Source organism: Papio anubis, chromosome 1 (genome assembly GCF_008728515.1).
Source record: "Papio anubis isolate 15944 chromosome 1, Panubis1.0, whole genome shotgun sequence".
Lineage (NCBI taxonomy): Eukaryota > Metazoa > Chordata > Mammalia > Primates > Cercopithecidae > Papio > Papio anubis.
Window position 1 is genome coordinate 158,464,513 of NC_044976.1, and position 26,258 is coordinate 158,490,770.

Consider the following 26,258-nt stretch of genomic DNA (forward strand, 5'->3'; position numbering starts at 1 on the left):
GTTTGTTGTTGTTGTTTCTGATTCTGGGGAATGTTTTCACAGAAAAATCATGTCATCTTTGAACAAAAACAGTTTTAGTTATTTCTCTCCAATCTTTATACTTTTTCTTTCTTATTGCATTAGCTAGAGCTTCCAGGACAATGCTGAATAGGAATGGTGAGAGAGGACATGCTTGGCTTGTTTCCAATTTGTTCCCCCTTGGTAGGGAGAAAATATCTAGTTTCTCACAATTAAATATGTTAACTGTAGATTTTTTGCATACTTTTAAATGAAATTGAATAAATGCCTCTTCATTTGTGCTTTGCTGATAGTTTTTGTCATGAATGGGTATTAGATTTTGTCAAATGCTTTTTCTGCATCTGTCTATACGATCATATGATTTTTGTTCTTTATTTTACCTATTGATGTGGTGGATTACATTAATTGATTTTCAAATGTTGAGTCAGCCTTGCATACCTAGGATAAATCCCACTTGATTGTGGTTTATAATATTTTATACATTCTTACTAATTTCTTAGGAGATTTTTATGTCTATGTTCATGAGAAATATTGGCCTATAATTTTACTTCTTCTAATGACTTTATCTGGTTTTGTTATTAGGGTGATGCAAACCTCATGGAGTAAGTTAGGAAGTGTTTACCCTGTTTCTATTTTCTGGAAGAGATTTTAGAGAATTAGCATAATTTCATCTTTAAACATTTGTTAGAATTCACCAGTGAACCCATCCAGCCCCAGAGCTTTCTTTTTTGGATGTTATTATTAATAATTACTGATTCAATTACTTTAATACACATAGGCCTATTTAGATTATCTATTTTTCTTTGTGTGAGTTTTAGTTTGTATCATTCAAGGAATTGACTCAATCTAAATTATCAAATGTATGGGCATAGAGTTGTTCATAATATTCCTTCATCATTCTTTTAATGTCCATGGAATCAGTGGTGATTATCTGTTTTTCATTTCTGATATTGGTAATCTAGGTTCTCTTGATTAGCCTGGCTAGAGGTTTATCAATTTTATTGGTCTTTTCTAAGAACTAGCTTGGGATTTCATTGATTTCCTCTTTTCAGTTGCATCGGTTTCTGCCCTAATTTTTATTTATTTTTCTGCTTGCTTTAGGATTATATTGCTCTTCTTTCCCTAGTTTCCTAAGCTGTAAGTGCCAGAGGCTCCTGTTTCCTCCAGTTTTCTGGTTTGGTTAACTGTTTTTATCCTCCCCTGTTATCTTTGATTTTCCCTTTGAATTCCTTCTTAAAATAGGGTTTATGTCTTACTAAAGAGCTTCTGCACAGCAAAAGAAACTATCATCAGAGTGAACAACCTACAGAATGGGAGAAGATTTTTGTATTCTATCTATCTGACAAAAGTCTAATGGCCAGAATCTACAAGGAACTTACACAAATTTACAAGAAAAAAAAAACAACCCCATTAAAAAGTGGGCAAAGGACATGAGCAGGCACTTCTCAAAAGAACACATACATGGAGTCAACCAAACATATGAAAAAAAGTTCAACATCACTGATCATTAGAGAAATGCAAATCAGAACCACAATGAGATACTATCTCACACCAGTCAGGATGGTTATTACTAAAAAGTCAAAAAACAGATGGTGACGAGGTTGCAGAGAAAAAGGAGGGCTTTTACACTGTTGGTGGGAGTGTAAATTAGTTCAATCATTCTGGAAGGCAGTGTGGCGATTCCTCAAAGACCTAGAAGCAGAAATATCATTTGACTCAGCAATCTCATTACTGGGTATATACCCAAAAGAATATAAATCATTCTATTATACATGCAGACGTATGTTCATTGCAGCACTATTCACAATAGCAAAGACATGGAATCAACTTAAATGCCTGTCAATTATAGACTGGATAAAGAAAATATGGTACCTATACACTATGGAATACTATGTAACCATTGAAAGGAATAAGATAATGTCCTTTGCAGAGACATGGGTGGAGTTGGAAGCCATTATTCTCAGCAAACTAACACAGGAACAGAAAACCAAACACCACAGGTTCTTACCTATAGGTGGGAGCTGAATGATGAGAACACATGGACACACGGGGTAGGGGACAACACACACTGGGGTCTGCTGGGGGTGGGGGACTGGGAGAAGGAGGAGCATCAGGAAGAATAACTAATGGATATTGGACTTAATACCTAGGTGATGGGATGATCTGTGCAGCAAACCACCATGGCACACGTTTACAGCATGTAACAAACCTGCACATCCTGCACATGTACCCCTGAGCTTAAAATAAAAGTTGAAGAAAAAAAAAGAGACTCTAAAAAGAAAAGCAGCCTAAAGTGATACCTGAGGAGAAACAGCCAGGGTGAGAATATGAAGTCATGAAAGACAAGGGAAGACCTTCTGCTGAGACAAGAGTGGCTAATAGTGCAGATGATACAGGGAGGTAAAGGAAGATAAGGCTGAGAAGCGATACTTCCAGCTTAATTTTCTGTAAACTGGTTCTACGTTGTTTAGTATTTCTTTAAAAAATAAAGTCAATGTCTTGCAACTTTCTGAATTTTTATCCGGTTATTATGCTGGAGCCTTGTTGATGTAGTAATAAGTTGTTGGAGAGGGCAAGAGTTCTATAATTTTTTTTTTTTTTTTTTTTGAGACAGAGTCTCACTCTGTTGCCCAGTCTGGAGAGCAATAGCACGATCTTGGCTCACTGCAACCTCTGCCTCCCAGATTCAAGTGATTCTCCTGCCTCAGCCCCCTGAGTAGTTGGGATTACAGGTGTGCACCACCATGCCTGGCTAATTTTGTGTTTTTAGTAGAGAGAGGGTTTCACCATGTTGGACAGGCTGGTCTTGAACTCCTCACCGCATGATCCACCTGCCTCAGCCTCCCAAAGTGCTGGGATTACAGGCGTGAGCCACCGCGCCCGGTCCAGAGTTCTATGATCTTATGACTAAATCTCAGTATTTTACTGGACCCGAGTTCCTGGGCCATGACTTTCAAAATAATTTCTTAGCCTGTGTATTTTCTATCCTTACATGATACAGGATGGCTACAGAGGGCTAGTGGATTTTTCCCCAGGTAAGATAAGGCTCTGGTAAAGTAATTTCCCTTGGAGGGCAAGCCTTCGTTATACAAAATGCTCTAGGAATATTTTAAAATATTACTTTCCCCCTCCCCCTTGCAGGTAACATGAGGATATTTTTTTCCATTCTTCAACATGAGAACCTGGTGGACTTCTAGAGGTAAAATCCACAAAACTGTGTCTCTCTCTTTTAGACTGGGCACCCAGGAGTTTCAACTCTCAAGCTAGTCCACTCTCAGCCTCCAGCAATTCATCACTATCACCATTTAAGTATTTCTGCCAGTTTATTAAAAGTTACAGAATCGGTTAGTAAATATATGATCTTTTTTCTTTAAAAGATGAATGAAACAGACAAAGCTTTGACAATGCTAATTTTTCAAAGGGGAACCCTCAAATACCTAGCTATTAGAGAGAGAACTGTAAACAAGTACACAAGGACACAATGTGTAGTGTGTCCTGCCAGGACCAACCCAGCCCAGCCCTGGTCAGACCTTGTGATAACACATCCCATGATGATCTTGGGGAACCCATGGGAGAGGAAACAGATTACTTAGAGTCACTCAGTCAGCAGGCAGGGAGTGGGTGGAAGCCCAGAAATAGAACCCTGGGCACGGTCCCTGAGTGGGAGTTGAGAAAACCTAGGGCCAAGATGCCCCTACAAGGGTCTTTTCTTAGATCAGCCTTCCCTGCCTGGGTCCCCAGAGGCCAGGTAGAACCCACCTCTCAGGGACCAGCAGACCCTGGCCCAAGGCCCCAAGCTAAAGCCCCTTACCTTAGCATGTTTAAAACCTTGAGTGATGGGGAGTCTCAACTTCAAAAAGTTTGGGGGAAGATAAGGAAAACTGCAGGGCCCATGGTGGAGACCAAAACTTCTTCCTCCCAGTGAAAAGAAGCTGAGGTGTGAGTGACTCAGGGGGTTACACCGCTCAGGGGATTTGCTTTTGAGCAATCACTCCAGCCAAGAGCAATGCTTAACCCTGCAGGCTGTAAACTCCACTGGGACAGGGACTGTGAATTCATCTCAGGGTCCCCAGTGCCTGGCAAGCACCTGTTACCTAGAAAGTGTGCAATGAATAGGCACATCAAAAATTTTTTTTTACTTGTGGTAAACACTTAACACGAGATCTACCCTGTTAAATTTTGAAGTATATAATGCAATATAGCTGACTGTAGGGACAGTGTGGTCCAGCAGATCTCTAGAGCTTATTCATCTTGCTTGACTGAAACTTTATGCCCATTGATTAGCATAAAGTAATTTTTAAGAATAAAAGTAATGCATTGTTAATGAGCAGAATACTGTCGTTTGAGGTTAGAAAGTCAGAATCCCTGGCAGCTGCCTACTCTGATTTCTCTGAGTTCCTTCTTTGTTTATTTTGGTCTTTCATGTGGGGACTCTCCTTGAATGTCTGGTGACCAGGCTTTTTCTTCCATATGAGTCAACAGAAGCCCACTGGAACCTCTAGAGGCTTGGTGGGCTTCTTATCCAAGGGCCCCACCTTGAGGTGATGGAGAAGAACCCAGCTGTTCTGCTGGGGGCCCTCAAATGTCATTTGAGTTTGGTAGTCTGAGTTTTGGTAACTTTTCTCTTAGGCTGGCCAGCTTTCCTTGAGAGGAATTTTTCAGTCCTCTGCCTGGGGCTCTGGGAGCCTAGTAGGGGGAAAGGCTGGAAGTTCTGAGCATCCCATGTGCAGACTTTCATTAAATTCCTCAGTCCTTTCTCTCAGTCTTCAGTCTAGCACCCTCCCCACCCACCACAGCCCCCCCACCATCCTCTGCTGGGCCAGGTATTACCGAGTCTTCAGTCCCTCTGGACCATCCCCGTATTTAATTGGGATAAAGAAGATCCAGGGGTCCAACAGGTCGCCCTCACTTACTCTTGTCAGCTTTAGCCCACTTGTCAGCTTTCTGCTGACTCCTGCACCTTTTCAGGGTCCTTTGGCCTGAGTTCTCTTTTTTCCTGTGGGCTTCCCCACCTGCAGCCTGATCACCAGACATTTGAGGAAAGAGGCCACACATGAAAGACCAAGGTTTCAGCTTTTTCAGGTCTGTGAAGCCAGTTTCACCTGTTCATTCTGTTTTCACCTTCCAAACGTTTGCTGGCATCTCTTACTAATTTTAGTTTCCTCTTCTATTTGCTTTGTCCTAGTGGATTTACACCACTTTATTCCTTTAACTGCGATTTCAAGGGATTTCAGGAGAGAGCGGAGTTAAATACCTGTGGTCAATCTACCACATGAAATGGGCACATCTTGCTTTTTTCCTTTAACAATATATTGAGGACATTTTTGTTTCATTTCAATGAAGTGTGGAATTTCAGGCTCCAGTTGGTAATACTTAAGACAGTTTTAGGTTTATGCTATTTTAAGAAATGCTGCAATGGGACATTATTATTGTACAACAGTGATTATGTGTAGAAATAAAGAAAGGAGAAAAAAAGAGAGGGACAGAAAGGAAGGGCGTGAGAAAGAGAGAAGGAGGGGAGGAGGAGGGAAGGAGTTCATGCTGAATGTCAGGTATCTGAAGAGTGCAGGTCAGGAAGTGATGTGGGGGTCTGAATGGGTTGTACTTCCAGTCCTGGCCCACGTTCACCACCTAGGCCTGACCCTTCCCTTCTAGTTCTACTGCCTATTACATGCCAACTGCTTCAGGCTCAAACCTGTTAATAGTGAAAGAAACAGCTACCACTGGGATACGGTTCACTGGAAACAGGCTGACATTTAGAGACGCAAGGCCAGAACCCACATGGCCAGAGAGGATTCAAGGTGCTCTCTGTCCCCAGAGAGTGCCCTGACTCCAGGATATGAGTTTCAGCATGACTGAAGCCCACACCAGCCAGCAGCCACTAGCTCCACCTCTGCCTGGGAGCCAGGCCTGTCCAAAGATAACCAAATGGAAAGGGAAGAACCTGAAAGCCTCCACTTTAGCTCTAGAAGGTTTGCAAATTCTCTGGCTTCTCTTTCTTCCATTGCAATGTGGGGAGCATAGGTTCTGCTAGTACATTAAGAGGTCTTAAGGGGTGGTTTGCACTTCTCACATCAACCAGCTTCTTACTAAGCACTTGACATTGAGTTGCAAGGGATGTTGAAGAAATAGTATTCAATAATCAACTCATTCAACAGATGTCTATTGAGGTCAGTTCTTTATACAGGCAACTGATTGTTGATGCACAGCAGTGGACAAAGAGACACAGTCCCTGCTCTTGGGGCTTCCAGTCTAGAGAGAGTTACAGACATTAAATACGTAAGCTCGCAAAATAAATACATAATTGCAAATTAGGATAAGGTCTGGGGTGGAAAAAGAAACACCTTTTCAGGAGGGAGTAGCAGGACTGCCCTGCCATGGAGAAATATGCAGACATAGGGAAGCCTCTTGAGGAGGCGACAGCAGAGACAAGCCCCAGAGGATGAGAAGGAGAAAGAGAACACATCCTAGGCAAAGGGTGCTGTGCCAAGACCCTGAGATTGGAAAGGGCTTGACACACTCATGTTCATGAAATAGAACCAGGGTGCTCAGGGTGGAGTGACCAGCACAAGGCTGAGAGGTAGGCGGGTGGCCTAATGGAAAAACACACAAACTGACTGTATTCTCCTACTATTCTCACACTCACTCCCCCTACTTCATTTCTGAGACCAGAGGTGTGGGGATTTCTCTCCACACCCAAGCAGCTCTCCAGCAGACACCAACGGGGTATCCTATAATTTAATTCCATTCTGACACTATCCATCTGGAGTTAGAGTCAGATCTACAGGCTGAGGGTTCAGTCCCACAAGGTTGCCCCCACTTCAGATGCCAATCACAAGTCCTGGGTGGTGACCTGCACTTCGATCAAGCAGCTTAAAACGGGTTCCCATGACACTCTTCCTCTGCACTTCCTCTGCTACAGCAGCTCACAGAACTCAGGGAAACACTTACTTACATTGACCCATTGATTTAAAGGATATTACAAAGGATACAAAGGAGCAGCCAGATGGAAGAGATGCATAGTCCAAGGAAGATGGAAAGGGCTTGGAGCTGCTCTGCTCTCTCCATGTGTTCAGTAGCCTGGAAGCTCTTTAAACCCCATAGGTCATGGATTTTGTTTGTTTGTCTGTAGAAAGGGGGTCTCCCTATGTTGTTCAGGTTGGTCTCAAACTCCTGAGCTCAAGCAATCCTCCTGCCTCGGCATCCCAAAGTGCTGGGATTACAGGCATAAGACACTGCACCCAGCCTAGTTAATGGATCTTTATGCAGGCTTCCCCACATAAGCATGATTAATTATTAACTTGGTCTTCAGCCCCACTCCCCTTCCCAGAGGATGGGGGGTGGAGATGAAGGTTCCAAGTTTCTCATCATGGCTTGGTCTTTCTGGTGACCAACACCCCTTCAGATGCCCACAAAGAGGCACCTCATTGGAACAAAAGATGCTCCTAGTACCCAGGAAGTTCCAAGGGCTTAGGAGTTCTGTGTCAAAACTAGGGTCAAAGGCTAAACATTAGAATAAGAGATGCAGCTAGAACCCCTATTTCTCAAGAAATTTTAAGGGTTTTAGGAGTTCTGTGCCAGAAATTGGGGGCAAAGACCAAATATACATTTCTTATATCACAATATCATAGAGGGCCAGATCATGCAGAGAGGTCACATTAATTAATTAATTAATTCAATAGACATGGATTAAGCACCTACTATGTGTTGGGAAATATTCTGTGTACTAGACAAAGAGGACTAAACAAGAAAAGTCCATCCTCTCATGAAGCTTACATTCTAGTGGTAGGAAACAGACACTACATACAAACGAATGAATGAATGAATGAATGAATGAATGAATGAATGAAAGTACTTAGGAGAGAATAAATCATCAGGACAGAACAGAGAGTGACTTGAGGGGAGGGTGCTACTTTCTATGAGTGGTCAGGAAAAGCATGAATGAGGAGAAGGAGCCAGCCATGTGAAGACCACAGAGAAGAACATTGTGGGCAGAGGCAATGGCAGGTGCAAAGGTCCTAATGAAAGAACAGACTTGGAGTGTTCAAGAGATAGAGTTAAGGAGTTGCTATTTTATTCTAAGTTGGAGCCATTGCAAGGTCTTAGCAGGAAAGCAACAGGATCTGATTTAAGTTTCTCAAAGTGTACTCTGGCTGCTATGAGGAGAATGGATTGCAGAGGCAAGAGAATTAGGAAGGAAGGCTCTTCTGGGGACAAGTGGGAGTTGACGGTGGTTACGAGGTGAAGGAGATGGAGCAGGAGGCAGGATGTCTAGTAGGTCCTGATCATTGAGGGTGAGGAAAGGGAAGGATCAAAGACACTTCCTAGGTGACTTGGGGACGCAGGTATGTGGTGATGCCTTTTACTGCTAAGGGGAAGAACGGGGTGAGATGTGGGAAGGAGCAGTTAACAAACATTAATTGAAGGCTCCCTGTGTGCTTGGCACTGAGGGACACATAGAGAGGTGTGGGGAGAGGCCCTGCTCTGCCTGGCTGTGGACAGTCCAGCTACAGAGATGAGATGCTCGCATGAAGCAAGAGAGAACGGTGTGATACCAACCATCAAGATGCAGTCCCATAAGATCCGGCTGCTGTCCTCCCACCTACAAAGCCCTCTCACACATTATCTATTCAATCCACATCATTACCAAATAAGATAGGTAGTATTATCCCCATTTTACAGATGAGAAAACTGAGGCTTGGAGAAACTGTGACTAGCCCCAGCTCAGCCAGCCAGGTTGGATGCAAATCAGCAGAGGCTTTCGAATTTCTATACAGGCATCTGCTCTGCAGTAGGGTGGGATGGGGACTTGCTTTGAAGCCTCATTTTATATCAAGCACACTGGTTTTACTTGGTTAGGGTTTGGCAGTGGCTGAGAGAGGGGTGGGAGAAGCCAATGGGGCTGGAAAGGAGGGTATAAAGCTTATGAAAGTAATTTATTGGGGATATCCATTGAGGTACACTCAGTTCTGTCTGTCTCCAAGCCAGGGTTTTCTTATTCTGGATTTAAGGAGTTGTTCCAAGATAGCAGAAGGTAGTATGAACAACATTGACTGGGGAAGAGGCAAGGCTTAACTCAGAGTGATCTCTATAGGACTTGAGGGCCAGGGAGGGCAGCCCCAGGAGGGACATGATTCAGGAGCAAAGGCATGGTGGGCTGTTAATTGAAGTTTGCTGAAGGCATCAGAGACCTCTCAGTTCTACACATGGGCAATCTGTACTGGTGGCTGGGACCTGCCTACTTAGGTGGGCACTCTGGGTCAGTCACTGGGGACAGCTCCTCCCCAGCTTTGGTGGACATGGGCCTGCCTTCTGCTCCCAGGTCTCAGCCTCCCGGCAGGGACTTATTCCTTGAAATCTTGCAGTTCAGGTCTGGCCATCAGGTGGGCCCAGGATGTGCCCTACCTAGCCTGAGACATACTGTGAAATAAATCCAGGCTGGCAAGGCATTGTACCCCTCTCCTCTCCCTCCAGCCATGTCTAGTGCCCTTTTACCCAAAGCCTCTCAGCAGAGATCACCCCCACCTGCCTACCTCAACCAGTGGCTCTCAACCAACAGGACACAGAGCTTTTAATGATGTCCCACTGTCCCTACATGTATCGTGGGCAGTTTCCTCACTGAGAGGCTCCATCAGTGAGCATCTGGTGTGTTTGTTATAACTTCCTTCCCTTTCTCTCTTTGTCTGGCAACCTGCTTGTTCTCAAAGCTCTGTTCAAGCATCACTCCGCTGCCTTTCCCACCCCACCCTGGCTGGTGTTTCTCCCTGAGCTCCTCTGCTCCCTGTGCCCTGCTTCATTTACCATGTGTCATTTGTGCTGTATATGGTGTGAGGGACCCAACTTTGATTCTTTCCAGATTGGTAGACAATTAAGTCATTGGCATTTATAAAAAGTCTTTTTCTTATTCATTTGAACTGCTACCTTCATTGCATACGCCCTCTCCATATATGCTCAGACCTACCTCTGTTTGTCAGTCGTGGTGGCAATTCCATGCTATTTTAATCCCAATGGAATTATAATAAGTTTTGTATAGTGTGTCACCATCATTACTGGTTTTTTATTTTTATTTTTAGTTGATAAAAATTGACATTTGTTATGATATTGTTTTCCCATGCAAGAACATGTTCAGATCCTATTGCAAATTTATATCCCATGGGTAAAGTTTTACAGATTCTACTATTAAACTTATTATTGTTATTAAATTTATTTATAAATATTTTATAGATGTTGACACTTCTGTGAATCAGACATTTCCTTCACTTCTATTTCTAATTGGTTATTGCTAATATAGAGAAAAGCTATTCATTTTGTATGTTTACCTTAAATCCAGCCATATTACCAAACTCTATTATTATTTTTTATCTGTTTTTCTAGAAAACCTAAAGACGATGGGGAATGGGACAGTGTTTGGAAAAACTCAGAACCTGGGCACTGCAGTGCAGGTCCTCCTGGGGACATGAGGCACAGTGAGAAATGCACCAAGTGGACAGGTCAGTTGTGTATATGGAGGTGGGGGTGAGATAAGGAGGCCCCTAACTCTCCAGAGAGGCCTCTCCTCCCCGAGGCTCAGGGCCTCCCAGTCCTCACTCCTGCATCCCACTCTCACTCCCCCACCACCAAGGAGCTCAGGCAACTCTGCACATCTCAGGTGACCCTGAACAGGCTCCTTTGCAGGATTCCTGAGAGAAAGGGCTGAACACAAAGGAAACAGAAGCCATGACTGCAGCAGGGAAAGGGAGGACTCAGGGCTGGTCTATCTGAGTGCTGAGGTCCAACCCTCTCAGGGGCCTCAAAGAGGTTACTGGAGCCCTCTGACACCCCCAGGCCCGGCAGAACTGGCAGCACTTGGCAGAACTAGGAATAATGGCAGCCACCATGGAGTGCGTTCTCAACAGTCCTCTGAGGATTCCCCTTTACAGATGAAGAAACTGGAGTTCAGGGAAATTAAGGAACTCATTTGAGTTTACACAGATAGTAAATGGCAGAGGTGGAATTCAAACCCAGGAACCTGACTACAGAGCCTGCCACACGCAGTATTCCCATGTGGCCATCCAGGCCATTCATGTTAAGCACATGGGCCAAAGACGGGATCCCCTAGAAACTGCAGAGCTTTCTCAGGGACCCTGGAGTTCATGCATGCACCAGACATTGTCTGCAGACATTACAGAAATATGTCCCCACTTGGGTCCTGTAGTGAATTGAATGGTGACCGCCTCCCCGCCCCCCCACCACCCAGCTCCGCAAAGGATAACATCACTTGGAATCTCAGAACGTGACTGTGTTTGGAATAGGGATCTTTGCAAATGTAATGAAGGTAAAGATCTCAAGATGAGATCATCTTGGATTAGAATGTCCTTCTGAGAGACAGAAAGGAGGAGACATAGAGACACAGAGAGGGAGGGCATGTAAAATGGAGGCAGGCAGAGACTGGAGTGATGCCGTTGCACACCCAAGAACACCAGGGGTCATCAGAAGCTGGAAGCTGCCAGAAAGGATTCCCCCCTGGAGCCTTTGGAGGAAGTATGGTCCTGCCAGCACCTTGTTTCCAGGCTTCAGGCCTCCAGAACTGTGAGAGAATAAACTGTTGTTTCAAACCACCTGGTTGGTGGCCATTTGTTACAGTAGCTCTGGGAAACCGATACAAATGTCCACCATTCTTTTTTTCTTTCTTTCTTTCTTTGAGACAGAGTTTCACTCTTGTTGCCCAGGCTGGAGTGCAATGGTGCGATCTCAGCTCACTGCAACCTCCGCCTCCGGGGTTCAAGCGATTCTCCTACCTCAGACCTCCCGAGTAGCTGGGATTACAGGTATGTGCCACCTCGCCTGGTTAATTTTATATTTTTAGTAGAGATGGGGTTTCTCCATGTTGGTCAGGCTGATCTCAAATTCCTGACCTCAGGTGATCCGCCCACCTCAGCCTCCCAAAGTGCTGGGATTACAGGTGTGAGCCACCATGCCTGGCCTGAATGTCCACCGTTATTATTCTTCATAAGAAACGTAGGCATTTCAAGCTATTACCAAACTCATAGCCACTATTTATCATTGTCTATTTTTCTCCATCAATGGATATGAAAATATTACTATCATGAAAAATAAATTATATTTGCAACCCCATTATCTTCCAGATGGAGAAGCAGTTTGAGAGAGGGCAGCGGAGAAGCAAGAGAGCTGGTCTGGAACCCAGCTGCCTGACTCGTGAGTCATTTCTCTTCCTCCAAAGCCCTGTTAAGTCTGGGGCTGCTTATGGTCCTCACCACCTACACAAACAAAGTCAGGGTCATGTTCATCCATCAGGAGGTTCAGGGCCATTTTCCGCTTTCCTCTGTTTGGCAACACTAAGAGCCACCCTCTGATTGTTCCAGAAAAGCAAGAATTGCTAAAGGTCATTGTGTCAAGTTTGCCCAATTCATGCTACTTGACATCTTACCCTGCCCCACCCTGCTCCCACCCCTCCTCCCGCTAGTGCCCCTGATTGCAACACTCCTGGCTGGGGTGGGACAGGGTGGCCAGATAAAAGCAAAGCAGGACCTGGAATGCTGGTTTGTATGGGCTGAGCCTGCCGCTGAGCTGCATCATGGTGCGGTCTGTGGTCTGGGCAGGTGAGCTGTCAGGGATAGTGGGCTGGGTCTCGGGAGCTGTGGGGAGGTGGGGATGTGCATGTCCAGGGACCCCTTGCTACCCTTTGCAAGGAAGCAGGGGGACTCAGGAGAACTTCAGAGGGTCATTTTATCCCTCTCCATGCCTCCTGGCTTGCAGCCCCTTAATTACCTTTCCTGTGGGCTCCCCCTTAGGCTCTTTCAACCCAAGAGACTTCATGTTGCAAGGGAAGGCTTTTCTTAACAGGCTGAGGATGACTTGACTTTCCTCTTTCTGTCCTGAAAGCCCAGAGTCAATGAGGCCCCTGCACTGGGTCTTTGTGTCTTTCCCATATTCTTACGTCCCTCCTGTTGGCCTTATCCAAGAAGCACCCACTGCGAAGAGCCTCTTCTCTAACCTCGTATTGGCTGTCCTGCAAGAAGGCAGCCTGGGGCCAGGACCCTGGGCATCCTTGCAAATTTTCATGCGGTTCTATTAGGTTGACAGAGAAGTCCAAGGTCACCAGGTGAAAGAGATCTCTTTGAAGGAGTCCTGTCAAGGCCTAGGTCTCCAAGGCTGTGGATGCCTGCTACAGCCAGGCAGTGGAAAGGCAGCAGGAAGCGTGAACGATGGGAGCAGAGGCACAGGCCCTCCCCAGGAGGTGATCTCTCCCCGTGCAGCCCTTCCAGATTGGTTCTTTCTAGCCCCAGAACAGGTTTTCTTCTTGTTCCGAAAGAGAAGCAGTCTCTCTGAATAACTCACAAGTCAGCGGTTTTTCCACAGGCTTCCTGAATCCACACTGCCCTTTACTGAGGCATAGAGAGGGGGTAGCCTCAGCCCAGGGAGCCATCCCAGGCCAGAAAGGGACCCCCATGGTCTGGCCTGCATGAAGGGATGGGCACAGTGCCCTCCTGGGTCCCTTCTGGAAGGAGAAAGCTTGATTCGTATGAAATCAGCCCTCCCTGACCACCTCCTGTGCTTCCGTAGCTGTGGGGCCTGGGAAGGTGAGAATGGCGGCGTAACCCTGGCCTTCTCTCTTGTGTTGCTCCAGGTTTCATGGTCCTGCTGATGATCCCATGGGGTAAGTGGCCTCTTTCTTGGAGCTAGCTCTTGAATCCCTTAGCCCCTTCCCTGGGCTTTGCTTCATGTCCCAACACACTTTCCCTGCCACACCTCCCCAAGAGCTCCAGATTTCAGTAGTGACTCTCTTCGAAAGCTCAGACCCTGCAAATATCCCCATCCCCTAGCAGCCCTCCCAGGAAGGCCCTTGCCTCCTTATCCACTAGCTGAGCTCCTGCACATGTGTGGGGCCAGCTTGCACATCAGCTCTCTCAGGGCTTTCCTTTCCTGGGGTCGCTGGCTCCCTCCTCTGCACTCTGTGCTCTTGCAGCACCTGTGTGTTTTACAGCGCATTTTGTACTGCCTCTCATTATTGGCTCAGATGTGTCTCTGCACCAGACTCCAAGTTGCTGGGGATAAGGAACCTTAGTCTCATCTGGCTCAGCATCCCCAGCCCCTTAGCTCCGCGAGGATAACACACTGCTTCCGATCTGTTGAACCGATCAGATGTAGAGCCTGAGAGAGGCAGGAGGGAGCTCCTTGTTGTGTCAAATGGAAAAGAGACCTTGGGGCACCTTCAGCAACTCGGACTCCTGGTCCCCCTCTTGCCCCACCTCATTCCCTGGGCATCAGTGGCCTGGGAATGCTGGCCTCTCAGAACTTGTCCTGTGACTGTGCCTCTCACATTTGGCTGTGGCGTTGGACGTACATTTCCCTCTCAGCCTCATAGGAGGGAACAGCCGCGGATACAGGTACAGCAAACATGGGGAAGATGAGAGGTGGGAGATTTCTCAAAAAGCTTTAGTCCAGGCTACTTCTGGGCTTTCTGCAGTATAGTAATAATAGTAGGACTTTGTGTGAACTAAGGGTTAATACACACAAAACACCTAGAACAGAACTTCTTCCATGCAGTGTTCCTCCGAGTGTTTTACATGTATTAACTTTAGCCCACACGGGGGTCATGTGACACACATTATGGGAGGTCCAATGGCCTCCCCGTTTCACACAGCAGGAAGCTGAGTCACACAGTGAGTAAGTTGCAAAGTTGGGATTTCAACCCAGACACTGACATGCCAGAGTCCCTGCTGTTAACCACTGCACTTTATTTTCTCCATAGTACAGAAATTCATAACAATATTTGATATGTGACAGCATGACATGACAGAAAAAGAGCTTCCTGGCTCCTTCCTACGTGGCCTGGAGGATGAGTTCTCTGGGTTCATCTCCTCCTTCCTCTCTTTTGCTTTGGGCAGTTCAGCAATTCTCCTGTATCACTGCAGGCTACACCCCAGCCCCACCAGCACGCTGCACTCCGGGGTGCCCCCTGGTTAGAAACAGTGACAACTCCAGAGCCACGTGTATGCCCAGGGTCAGCCCTCTATGCTCTTGGGTTCTAGTTGAGGCCTGTCTGAGCGCTCTCTTCCCGAAACTCTCCTATAGACACTTTGCACCCTTCCTCTTCCTCGCCCCCTCCCTGTCCATGTGGGCATTGGAGGGGGTACAGAGAGACCCTGCTGGGGCAAAGGGAAGTCCCAGGTTCTAGACGCCAGCCACAGACACGATCCAGTCCAAACTCACCGCTCCATCAAGATCTTGGCATAAAATGTTGGCTCACACCAACCACACCATCATAGATTGAGAGACTGGAAGAGACCCCAGAGACCACACAGTCATTATCAGATGGGGCCAGGATTGAAAAAGAGTTGGACCCAAAGTCTATTTTTGGCAGATGCTGGAATGAAGACTAGCATTCTTGCTTCCTGGTGTCCTGGTCAACCCTGCACAGGGCTGACCTCAGTGGGGGTCATCACCACCAGGCCCTCACTGGGAACAGACCATCCTACCCCCTGCAAAGTCTTTTCACACACTGTAGGGTACTCTAGAGACAAGTACCCTATAGTGTGTGGGGTACTTAGAGACAAGATGCCTTCTCCTAGATAAAATTAGCTCTTTATTAGAATCTCAGCAGTGATATTGATAAACATAGATTATCTACAAGGGATAACAGGCAAATGCAAATGGCTTTAATGCAAGACTAAAGAAACATAAACCCAGGCCTGTAACCCGGGCCTCCTCTCTGCTACTTATCGGATTGCATTTTAATGAAGTATTCTGAGGTATTCCAAACCGTTTTGGAAAGTTCTGCCTGCCTTCCTTCTGCAGATGAGCATGCCATGTCTAATTCCCTCTGGGCCTCATGCTGGGGCTGCCTGGGGCTACCTTCTTTCAGGTTTCGGGGCCTGGAGGGGAGACCCTAACTGGGGGTAGGGAGACCTGCCTGCCAGACCCTAGTCCTGGGAGCTCAGACTCTGAGACTAGCAACTTTTAAGGATGTCAAGGAGTCAAGAGGCTTGGGTCGCAGCACGGCTGCTCTGCCCTCTTAGCAGCTGTGCTGATGAGGATGGGCCCCAAGCTCGTGAACCTCAACTTGCTTCCCGGGAAAACAAGTCTTGGAAGATGATGGCCCTACCCACTCAGTGTTCTGAGGATCCCATGTCTGGCCTCTGAAAATGCTTTCCCACCTGCAAGGCTCCACCCACACAAAAGCAAATGCCATTTCTGCCTGTCGTGTCCCTCCACTGACTCCAGGTGTAGAAGAGGGAGGTCCAAGGACATTGCCTGCCCCAGACGGAGGGTGACAAGTCCCCAGAAGGCCCTGCTGACAGCTATCTCTTTTCTTTACTCCAACGGGCCAGGTTCTGCTGCAAAACTGGTCTGCTACTTCACCAACTGGGCCCAGTACAGACAGGGGGAGGCTCGCTTCCTGCCCAAGGATGTGGACCCCAGCCTTTGCACCCACCTCATCTACGCCTTCGCTGGCATGACCAACCACCAGCTGAGCACCATTGAGTGGAATGACGAGACTCTCTACCAGGAGTTCAATGGCCTGAAGAAGATGTGAGCCAAAGCAGAGGAGCAGGGTGGGTGGGGTGTGGTGGGGGGACAGACAACCTCCTCCCAGAGCCAGGCACCTCCCCAGAACCAAGGACCTGCCACAGACCCACTGTGTGGCTTTGGGCAAGTTGTATCACCTCTCTGGGCTCTCCTGTGCTTAATGAAAGAGGTAGGGGTTGCTTAGGGGATCCCATAGGGCCCTTCCAGTTTAGGTCTAAGTGGGATTGGGATTGTGAGACTTTCTGTCTCCCGTGAAGGCCCTTCCTCATTGTGAAATTGATCCACCCTTCAGCCCCAGTGTTCTGGGTGCCTTCACAAAGCCTCTTGAGAATCTGCCCCAATCCTTGCTTCCTGAGCCCACACAGCAGTGTCTCCCCTGTTGGACAGGTGGTTCCGGGAGTCAGGAATGTGACTTCCCTTTCCCAATCTACAGCTGTCCCCGGAATGCTAGTACAGGCTCTGTGCATAGACACTTTGACACGTCCTCACCCTTGTTGCTCCTCCCCGTGGTAACATCCCTGCCAGGGAACCCTGAGAGCTGGCAGAGTAAATCCTGCCGTGTCTCCTGTCTTTCCCAGGAATCCCAAGCTGAAGACCCTGTTAGCCATCGGAGGCTGGAATTTCGGCACTCAGAGGTTAATTGACTGTGGTCACCTGTGTGGTAAAGTTCCTGGATGAGAACCTGGTGCACTGGCCAGAGGGAGCCCTGGTCAGAGGGAGCGCTGGTCAGGGAATCGGGCCAGGCTGAGGTGTGGTCAGGGGAAAGGAGAGGGGAGCTGAACTCTGGGGGCTGCATTTCTTTCTGGGTTCTTGGCACCCCAGCAGGAGGGCAGCACAGTGAGCTTCGTTCCAGGCTGTTTCAGATCCAGTCTTGCCAGAAGCACAGGTCTAAACACAGCAGAGGGCTCAGACCTCTCCAGGCATCAGTCTCTTCTTCCATGAAATGAGAAGAGGGAGGGTCCCAACTAATCCTGACAACATGCAGTGTCTATGTTTTCTGAGCTCAGAAATGGGTTATCTTGTCCCAGAGAGAATGTTTATTCCACTTCTGAGTATAAAAGGTAATCTGTGAGATTGAGCCTGGGTGCCAAAGTATTGGCATTTGGGGGACATTTTTTAATGATTTATGGAGATAATGGAATGGAGTATTTGAAACTTGGTGTTTTCTAGAAAATCCAGAATATATGGCTCCCAAAGCTCTAAACAGTCTTTCTAAAACTATTTTGGATCATGAACCCTTTTGGGAATCTGATGAAAGTTATGACTCATCTTCCAAAATAATGCTTGTATACAGATTGTTTATTGAAATGCAGAAGTTTTTAGCCTGGTGTCCCCAGACTAAATTAATAAAAATAAAATAGGATCAATCTGTAAAGGACTTGAGACCCCCAAGAAGTTCAGGGACTTCCCACTAAGGAAGGCAGATGTGGAGAGGTGGTTCTTGAGGCAGCGTAGGGATTTTGACGAGCTCCAGACTAGTAATAGTAATAAAAACACAAAGCACTCTACAGGTGTGAGCTAGAGGAAAGATGACCAGGTTAACCTGCCAGGAAACTAAAACAGTGGGCTCTCCGGGTCTTTACTAACCTTAGTAAAGGAATTAGAGAAATTCTCATTAGAGAAAAATCCTAATTAGAGAAAAATTAGTTTCTCTAATTCCTCTTCTTTTTAAACCTTCATTCCGAGGGTGTCAACTAGCTCTGATTCGGGGTGGGACAATTCAGGGGCTTGGAGGGAGCCTCTGGAGGGAATTTTGGGAAAGGCTTCTAGGGCATCCATGAGCCCCTGGTGGTGTTGATGTTCGGGGGTAGAAAGCGCTCTGGATGGTCCCCTTTCCTCAACCCAGACCATAACTCACCAGCAAATATCCCTGCAGCCTCTGAAGAAGCCCTCCCAGCGCCCCTCCCGGCCCAGACACAGAGACGCACTGTCCTGAGTGTTTTCTCGCCTGTCTCTGAGTGAGAGCGGCCCCCTGTTTGGTCCAAGGCAGGCCCTTACTCCCCTTCATCACCTCACAGGTTCACAGATATGGTAGCCACGGCCAACAACCGTCAGACCTTCGTCAACTCAGCCATCAGATTTCTGCGCAAATACGGCTTTGATGGCCTTGACCTTGACTGGGAGTACCCAGGAAGCCGGGGGAGCCCTGCCATAGACAAGGAACGCTTCACAGCCCTGGTGCAGGTACCGCTGGGTGGGGCGGGGATCACCCTGTCTGCACAGGGACCCAGCGCTGGAGCCCCCACAGCACATATGAGGGTTGCTCTGCCCCCAGAGCCAGCTGCTTCACGTATCTACGTGGCACAGATCAGCCCTGTGGTCAGCTCTCAGACTTCTACCAGTGAACATCTACCTGGGGCTCACAGGGGCTGCCTGCCTGGTGCGTGCCCCTGTGTTGACTCTGAGCTCCACTCCCACAGGATTTGGCCAACACCTTCCAGCAGGAAGCCCAGACCTCAGGGAAGGAACGCCTCCTTCTGAGTGCAGCAGTTCCAGCTGGGCGGACCTATGTGGATGCTGGATACGAGGTGGACAAAATCGCCAGGTGAGTCTCAGGCAGATGGCTTGGAACTGTGCTCTCAGAAGGAGGAGAGGCCAAGGGTGGACTGAGCTTTCCCGGGGGTAGAGCGGGTGTTCACCTACAAAGCATTTGGAAAGTCCCATCCTTACACCAAAACAACAGCAGACAATTCCCTGATTTTGTACTCAGGGTAAAACTAAGACACATCCAGAAAGGCTTTGCTCAGTGTCTGCTGCTGCCTGTTCCAGATCCTTCATTTTGGATCTCTGCCCTCTTCCTTGGGAACTCATTCTTAAGGTGAAAATGCCCCTGAGCGGGTAGGGAAGCCATTGTCTTCCAGAAAATGTGTTTTCTGGATCCTTGCTCCTCAAAGTACAGCATGTGGACTCGCAGCCCGCACAACAACCAGGTGCTCGTTAGAATTATGGACTGTCAGGCCCCACCTCGGGCCTTCTGAAGAAGAACCTTCATTTTAATGAGATTCCTGGGCGATCTGTGTGCACACTGAAGTGGGAGAAACCCTGAGCTAGAGTTTCCTCCAAAATAGCAATGTAGCAGGAGGCTTCTTGAATGGAATAGGGAGGGCCTGGGGGTGCTGAGGGGACAGTGGGGTGAGGATGACAAGTTTGAATGAGAATGAGAATGGCCTCCATAAGGGGGCTGGCTGGGACTGCTGTCTGGGTCATCTTCTGCAGAGCCAGGTGAGCCTGCCACCTTTGCCTCTGACCCCAGTGGTTCCTCCCTAGGCCATGCACTGAGGGGGTAGGAGTAAGAAAGAAGGGCTCCCCTCGCCCCCAATCCCTGTTCCTCACCTCCTCTTCCATGCCTCCTGCAGGAACCTGGATTTTGTCAACCTTATGGCCTACGACTTCCATGGCTCTTGGGAGAAGGTCACGGGACATAATAGCCCCCTCTACAAGAGGCAAGAGGAGAGTGGTGCAGCGGCCAGCCTCAACGTGGTACGTGTGGCCGGAGGGCTGAGGCAGGACTCCCCTGTCCAGCAGGCCCTGTCTGGTGGCTTCTTTTGAGCCCCAAGGCCCTCATAGGAAAAAAGACACAGGGCGCTGAGAAACCAGAAGCTTTTTCGTTTCTTTGCTTGCTTGTTTTCTTCTATTTTCCTGGTCCCTACCCCTACTGAGGGGAAACCTCACTTCTGTGGAGCATCTTGGCTGATGGTAGACACAGCAAACCAATTTGATGACAAACAAGTGACCAGTGGGGAAGCCCACTTTGAACTTGAGTCTCCAGCCAGCAGGCCTGCTGCTTCCCTCACACACCTCCACCCCATTTCCTTCAAGACAGTGGGCAGACTTGTGCTCCATGGTCACACTGGTTGACCTTCTGGAAGGCGCTTTCAGGGGTAGGAGCTTTCCCAAGTTGATAACATCTCCACGGATGTCACTAAGGATGGAAGCACCCCCAGCACCTGCAAAGGGCCGCCTTCATTTTTAGACTAGGGTAGGTTGGGGTCTCCTAACTTTTCCTCATTGAGCAACCAAGACACTTTTAATTTTTAAAATTTTATTTATTCTTAAGAGATGGAGTCTTGCTCTCTCACCAAGATGGGCACGCAGTGGCATGATCGTAGCTCACTGCAGCTTCATCCTCCCGGGCTTAAGCGATCCTCCTGCCCCAGCCTTCTGAGTAACTGGAATCACTATGACCAGCTAATTTGTTTTAAATTTGTAGAGATGGAGTCTTGCTATATGCCCAGGATGGTCTCAAACTCCTGCCCTCAAGCAATCCTCCTGCCTCAGCCTCCCAAAGTGTTGGAATTATAGGCATGAGCCAACATGCTCAGCCTAGATCCTCTTTATAAGCCCTCTCTATATCTTAAAATATAGAGAGGGTTTATAAAACCCTACAGAGAGGGCTTATAATAACTATATTGTTTTTCTTTCTTAAAACAAGCAAAACCAAACAACAAAGAAAAAGCCCTAAATTAAAATGCTTTTTACTTTTGGAGAGCCCACATCTCTGTATATCAGCTGGAGTGGGACATCTTTGACTTTCTGGCTCTTTCATGAATAAAGAGCACCTCTTTTAGCCAGTGAGCCAGGCACCCACATTTCACACTGAGTCCGGCCTCTCCATCCCCGTCTGGAAGACTGTGTGAGTTTTGGAGGAAACTGTATCCCTGTGCCGGTGGGGAGACACAGAAAGAAAGACATTCAGCTGAGAGGTGAGTGGGGTTGGAGTCCCTCCAGCACCCTGCTCTCCACACTGTGTACCTTGAATCCACTGAGGAATGGAGGTTATCTTATTTCTACAAAGAGGCCTTCTACTCACCACACGATGTGCCCGGGGATTGGTTCTAGCCAGAGGGGTGACTTTTCCCAACTTGCACAAAAGTGCTATGGAGAAGCCCCGACTTCTGCCTTCAGAAAGCACCAGTCTGATCAAAGATAAGTCGTATAGATGGACAAAAAGAAATGTAGTGAAATAAATGTAGTGAAAGCTGTTCTTTACCTAAGTGCTAAGTGGGCTCAGAGTAACTAGACCTTACAAAACTAGGGCAACTTCTGGGGGAAAGTGAACCATACTCTTGGCTTAAGGAATGAGGCTTCATTATTCATTAATTTATCACACTCATATCGGGTACCTTCTCCCGTCACAGGCCTGGGGGTGTCACATCAAGTAATACATAACCGGGGGAAGGTCTTATTCAGAGGTGGGTAAGGAAGCCTTTGTTCTATCTGAGCATCAGGTGTCATTCCAGGCACTGGGGATACAGAGATAAATAAAGCAGACTCGATTCCCTGCTTTTGTACTCAGGGTAAAACTAAGACAACAATCATGATAACAATGATGACCATAGTGACCCTTTATTGCGTTGTGCTGACCTTTTGCATGCATTATAACCTTTAATTCTCACAATGCCCTAAGAGATGGATATTTTCCTTATTCCCATGTTACAGACAAAACACCAAGGCTCAGTGAGGTTAAATAAGCTGCTGGGAAAGGCAGGGATCTGTGTCTGCCTTGTTCACTGGTGTGCCTGAAGCACCATGGACAGCGCCTGGCACACAGTGGGCCATCAGTACACAATGGTTCAGTGAATGGTTGTCTGCATCTGAAGCCCATGCTCTTTGATTATCATGCCATGCAGCTTCTTCACTGGGGTCACGGGTTTCAGGCAGGCTCTACAGAAGGTGGGGTAGGGCTGGAATACTAACGAAGGGGCTCCAGTTGAGGAGCCCCTGCCCTCCTAGTTCTGTCTCTGGATCCCCCAGACTTAGAACCAGGCCAAGGGCTGAGAAAATTAACCCTGCCCTCTTCCGCCACCAGGATGCTGCTGTGCAAATGTGGCTGCAGAAGGGGACCCCTGCCAGCAAGCTGATCCTTGGCATGCCTACCTACGGACGCTCCTTCACCCTGGCCTCCCCGTCAGACACCAGAGTGGGGGCCCCAGCCACAGGGTCTGGCACTCCTGGCCCCTTCACCAAGGAAGGAGGGATATTGGCCTACTATGAGGTAGGAAAACCCATAACTACCCTGGGTACTGTGAGGGTCAGGGGTTACCTGAGAGAGCAGAGGGTTCCTTCTCCCACCGTTTCTGAGTAAGGATGCCAGGTGCAGAGAATTCTGGCCAGGTAAATTCCATACCATCCATACTGTCTTGAATTTATCCTTAAGCCCAGGTGCCTCAAGCTGAGTTCAGCGTTCTAGGTCACTGCAAAGCACATCCTGATTCTCCAGGCTTCCTCAGACAGGAATTTTCCAATCTCTAGTCTCCTCCTGGTGAGGAAGGGAAGGTGCCTGCAAGAGCCTCCCTCCTCCTCCCCAGTGCTGCCTTCTGCTCCCACAGGTCTGCTCCTGGAAGGGGGCCACCAAACAGAGAATCCAGGACCAGGAGGTGCCCTACATCTTCCGGGACAACCAGTGGGTGGGCTTTGATGATGTGGAGAGCTTCAAAACCAAGGTGAGGCCCAGCTCTGCTGGCAGGGGGGTGGTCCTGAGTGAACAAGGCCTGTCAATGACATGGAATGAGGGCAGTTCAGGACCTCAAGGGTGAGTCTCCTTTAAATGTCCCAACATTTCATAAATCTCCACGTGATCGTATTTTGTACCTTTACTACCTATTGACTCAGAAAAGACAAAATGACAAAAAATTACTCTACATTTAGTAGCACCCTGGAAAGGATTTCTAAATACTATACAAATTCTACAGACATATGAAGAGGAGAAATACACATGGTGAGGCATATAGCTTTATTCAGCCCATTGGTAATAGCTGGTGCATGTTCAAATTACAGATCTTTTGCTTTACTTATAGGACTCCCTTCTCCTGCCCAATATTGGTGGCCTGAAGAGTTAGTGCATTTACCTGGTTTCATGCCACTCTCCCCTGTGAAACTGCTAGCTCCTGAAGATGGATGCTTCACTAGTTTATCTGTACATCCCACATCAATTATCTTGTGTGGTTGACAGTGGCAGCTTCTAGAGGTGGAGAATTGCAGGCGGCCACGATCCTCGCTGGGGAGATGGGAGAAGGGGTCAGGGTGGAAGGGTGTTTCAGATAAGTCCTAAAGCATAGAAGGTGGCCATTCTTAGGGGTGAGGGAGCAGGCCACTGCACAAGCAAAGACGTGGGTGTGAAGCAAGTAGAGGCTGGACTCTGAGAACAAAATGTAGGCCCACATAGCTGGACCCCCAAGCAGGGCAGGTAGAGGAAGGGAGCTAGCCGAAAGGGAGGCTGGGGCCAGCAAGGGATCAAGCACCGTGGCCCCCTGGCAGGGTTAGAGGACAGAGAATCCCACTCTGAGGAAACACAGTCATACCCTCAGGAAGCCTCAGGAATCTGGTGGAGGGAAGATGGCTCTCAGGGAAGACAAAGACATGAAGACAGAAGCAAGCCTTGATTGAGATCTTTTGGAACTCTGAGTTGTTCCCTATGGTAACTGAACTTACCTTGACCAGCATACAGTACCCTTAAATAAAGCAGCTCAGCCCACACATGACCAAGCTGTGAAGGGTTCCCACTTAGGGAGGTGCACACATCTTCCCGGCATACCCGCCCCACCCCAGGTCATGCTTATGTTAAGACAAGGAGACTGCAAAATGACTGATGTCCAAGCAGCATGAGGACTCAGCACCCAAGCTCCCAGCCCAGTGCTGTCTCCAGAACCTGCAGCCACTCACAGGCCTGAGGCTGCTGGAGAAAAAAGGGCCCTGTCCAGATGAGGTAGCCAGGCTCTGCGGCTGGCCGGGCTAGGCTTCCCCGGGCTCCTCCACTGCATCCCCTCCCTGCACAGGTCAGCTATCTGAAGCAGAAGGGACTGGGCGGGGCGATGGTCTGGGCACTGGATTTAGATGACTTTGCCGGCTTCTCCTGCGACCAGGGCCGATACCCTCTCATCCAGACGTTGCGGCGGGAACTGAGTAAGTAAGGTGCCCCGGGCCAGTGGCGGAATTTGGAGGTGGGGTATGAACACAGCTCCATGCATCCAATGAACTGTAGGTCCTGGGTCCTTCTGAGGAAATGACTTTGCCCCAATACTGTAATTTCCCAAGCTTCATGCACCCCTAGGAGCTAAGGAAACTGTCAAAACAATTTTCCTTTTTGCGCTTTCTCTTCCTGGTTGTAGCAATGCCTGCCCAGGGTGTTGTAACCGTGGCTTCCCTCCAGAGGGCCCCCAGCCTGGGAGCAGCAGCTTGTTCCTCTCTTATCTGGGAGAAAGCCTCCCCTTAGCCTGCAGTGTGTCGGCTGCTGCCTGCCAATGGTTGCTGCCTGTGTGCTCTGCCTGTGGGTTTGGGATCTCTTAGGGGGAGCCTTGGTTGAATCTTCACTGTCTTCCCAGGTCTTCCATACGTGCCTTCAGGCACGCCAGAGCTTGAAGTTCCAACACGAGGTCAGCCCTCTGAACCTGAGCATGGCCCCAGCCCTGGACAAGACACGTTCTGCCAGGGCAAAGCTGATGGGCTCTATCCCAACCCTCGGGAACGGTCCAGCTTCTACAGCTGTGCAGGGGGGCGGCTGTTCCAGCAGAGCTGCCCGGCAGGCCTGGTGTTCAGCTCCTCCTGCAAATGCTGCACCTGGAATTGAGTCCCTAAGGCCCCTCCAGTCCCAGCTTCGAGGCTGGGCCCAGGCCCACTCTACAGCCTGCCTCCTGCGGTTTCCCTGTGGGCTGCGATCTGGCTCCTGCAGGCCTCTCTGTGGTCTTCCTTTACCCAGGCTTTCTGCTCTCAGCCCTGCCTTCCTTTTTTCTGGGTCTCCTGGGCTGCCCCTTTCACTTGCAAAATAAATCTTTGGTTTGTGCCCCTCTCCCCAAAGATGTGGTGACTTAAGAGGCTCTCTAAGCACACTGTTGACTCCAAAAACATATGCAGGTCAGAGCCAGGTGGGAAGGTGGTCGGTGCAGGATGTGCCAGGCCCTGTGGCAGGTCTTGCCTCATGAGTCCATATGCCAGTGGGTGGTTTCCAGTACACAGGTGATGGCAGCCAGATCACGGCCCCAAGTGCAACACGTTCTTTGGTTATTGGCTCAGAAGCCTGGAAAAAGGAGCTTCTGCAGACCTTCACGCAGGTGTTATTCCCAGAATACCACTAGATGGCAGCAGAGAAGAACTTTTCCCTGAGTTAAGTGCTCTGCGAGCAGCCACACAACATTACAGTAAGAATTTGGACCCCTGGTACTCAGCGGTCTTCGAGATAAATCCTGTTTGGGCCCTTTGCAGGCCCTATCTCACCTACTGCCCCCGTTCACCAGATGAAGAAGGAACAATGATTATTCTCACTTTACAGGCATTTAAACTGAAGACTGATTCTAACCAATTCTGAGTCCAGAACCAAGGCCTGAAACGGGCCAGAGAGCATGCACACGGCGTCCTGGTTAGATAAAGTCATCCCAACATTCCTGGCTGCTTTGGGCTGCACCTTGATCATTCTGTTTGAAGAAAATCTGCACAAAGCCTAATGACCCAGCCTGTTATTCACTCCAAATTGGTTTCTGGGTGGGACTTGGGAAGGCAGCTGAGGATTGGGACAGGTGAGATGAGGGGGAGGCGGTTTGGCCCCCCACGTGAGTACACCCAGCACCAGAGCACCAGTGCCCTCGTCACTCTGGCAGCCTGCCTGTCCACGGGCATTCTGAAACCTGCTCTCCTCAGTCCAGAGCACAAGCTGCTGGAGCATGTGCTCTGCCCCCTGAGGTCTCAAATGAGGGATACGCCAACCACATCCCAATGAG

The 26,258-nt window shown here is 48.4% G+C and overlaps 1 protein-coding gene and 1 long non-coding RNA gene across 4 annotated transcripts; both read left to right on the forward strand.

Annotated features, from left to right (window-relative positions):
- The first annotated feature begins 2,810 nt into the window (after window positions 1-2,810).
- LOC108582604 lies at window positions 2,811-11,755 on the forward strand. Of its 2 annotated transcripts, none has more exons than XR_004179121.1 (3): window positions 2,811-3,362; window positions 10,393-10,508; window positions 11,706-11,755. It is a non-coding gene; the product is annotated as an uncharacterized LOC108582604 (long non-coding RNA). The 2 variants fall into 2 exon arrangements; XR_001896270.3 differs by having other exon boundaries at window positions 2,811-3,217.
- A 373-nt stretch (window positions 11,756-12,128) lies between these two features.
- Window positions 12,129-25,985, forward strand: CHIT1 (chitinase 1). 2 transcript variants are annotated; one of them, XM_021928432.2, is made up of 11 exons: window positions 12,129-12,213; window positions 13,646-13,675; window positions 16,350-16,551; window positions 17,127-17,183; window positions 18,567-18,732; window positions 18,969-19,093; window positions 19,905-20,028; window positions 22,358-22,543; window positions 22,878-22,991; window positions 24,324-24,450; window positions 24,870-25,985. In XM_021928432.2, exons 1-11 carry the CDS (start codon window positions 12,144-12,146, stop codon window positions 25,112-25,114), a joined length of 1,446 nt encoding a protein of 481 aa, XP_021784124.2. In that variant the 5' UTR covers window positions 12,129-12,143; the 3' UTR covers window positions 25,115-25,985. The 2 variants fall into 2 exon arrangements, with proteins under 2 accessions (XP_021784124.2, XP_021784126.2); XM_021928434.2 differs by lacking the exon at window positions 12,129-12,213 and adding an exon at window positions 12,503-12,617.
- The last annotated feature ends 273 nt before the right edge of the window (window positions 25,986-26,258 follow it).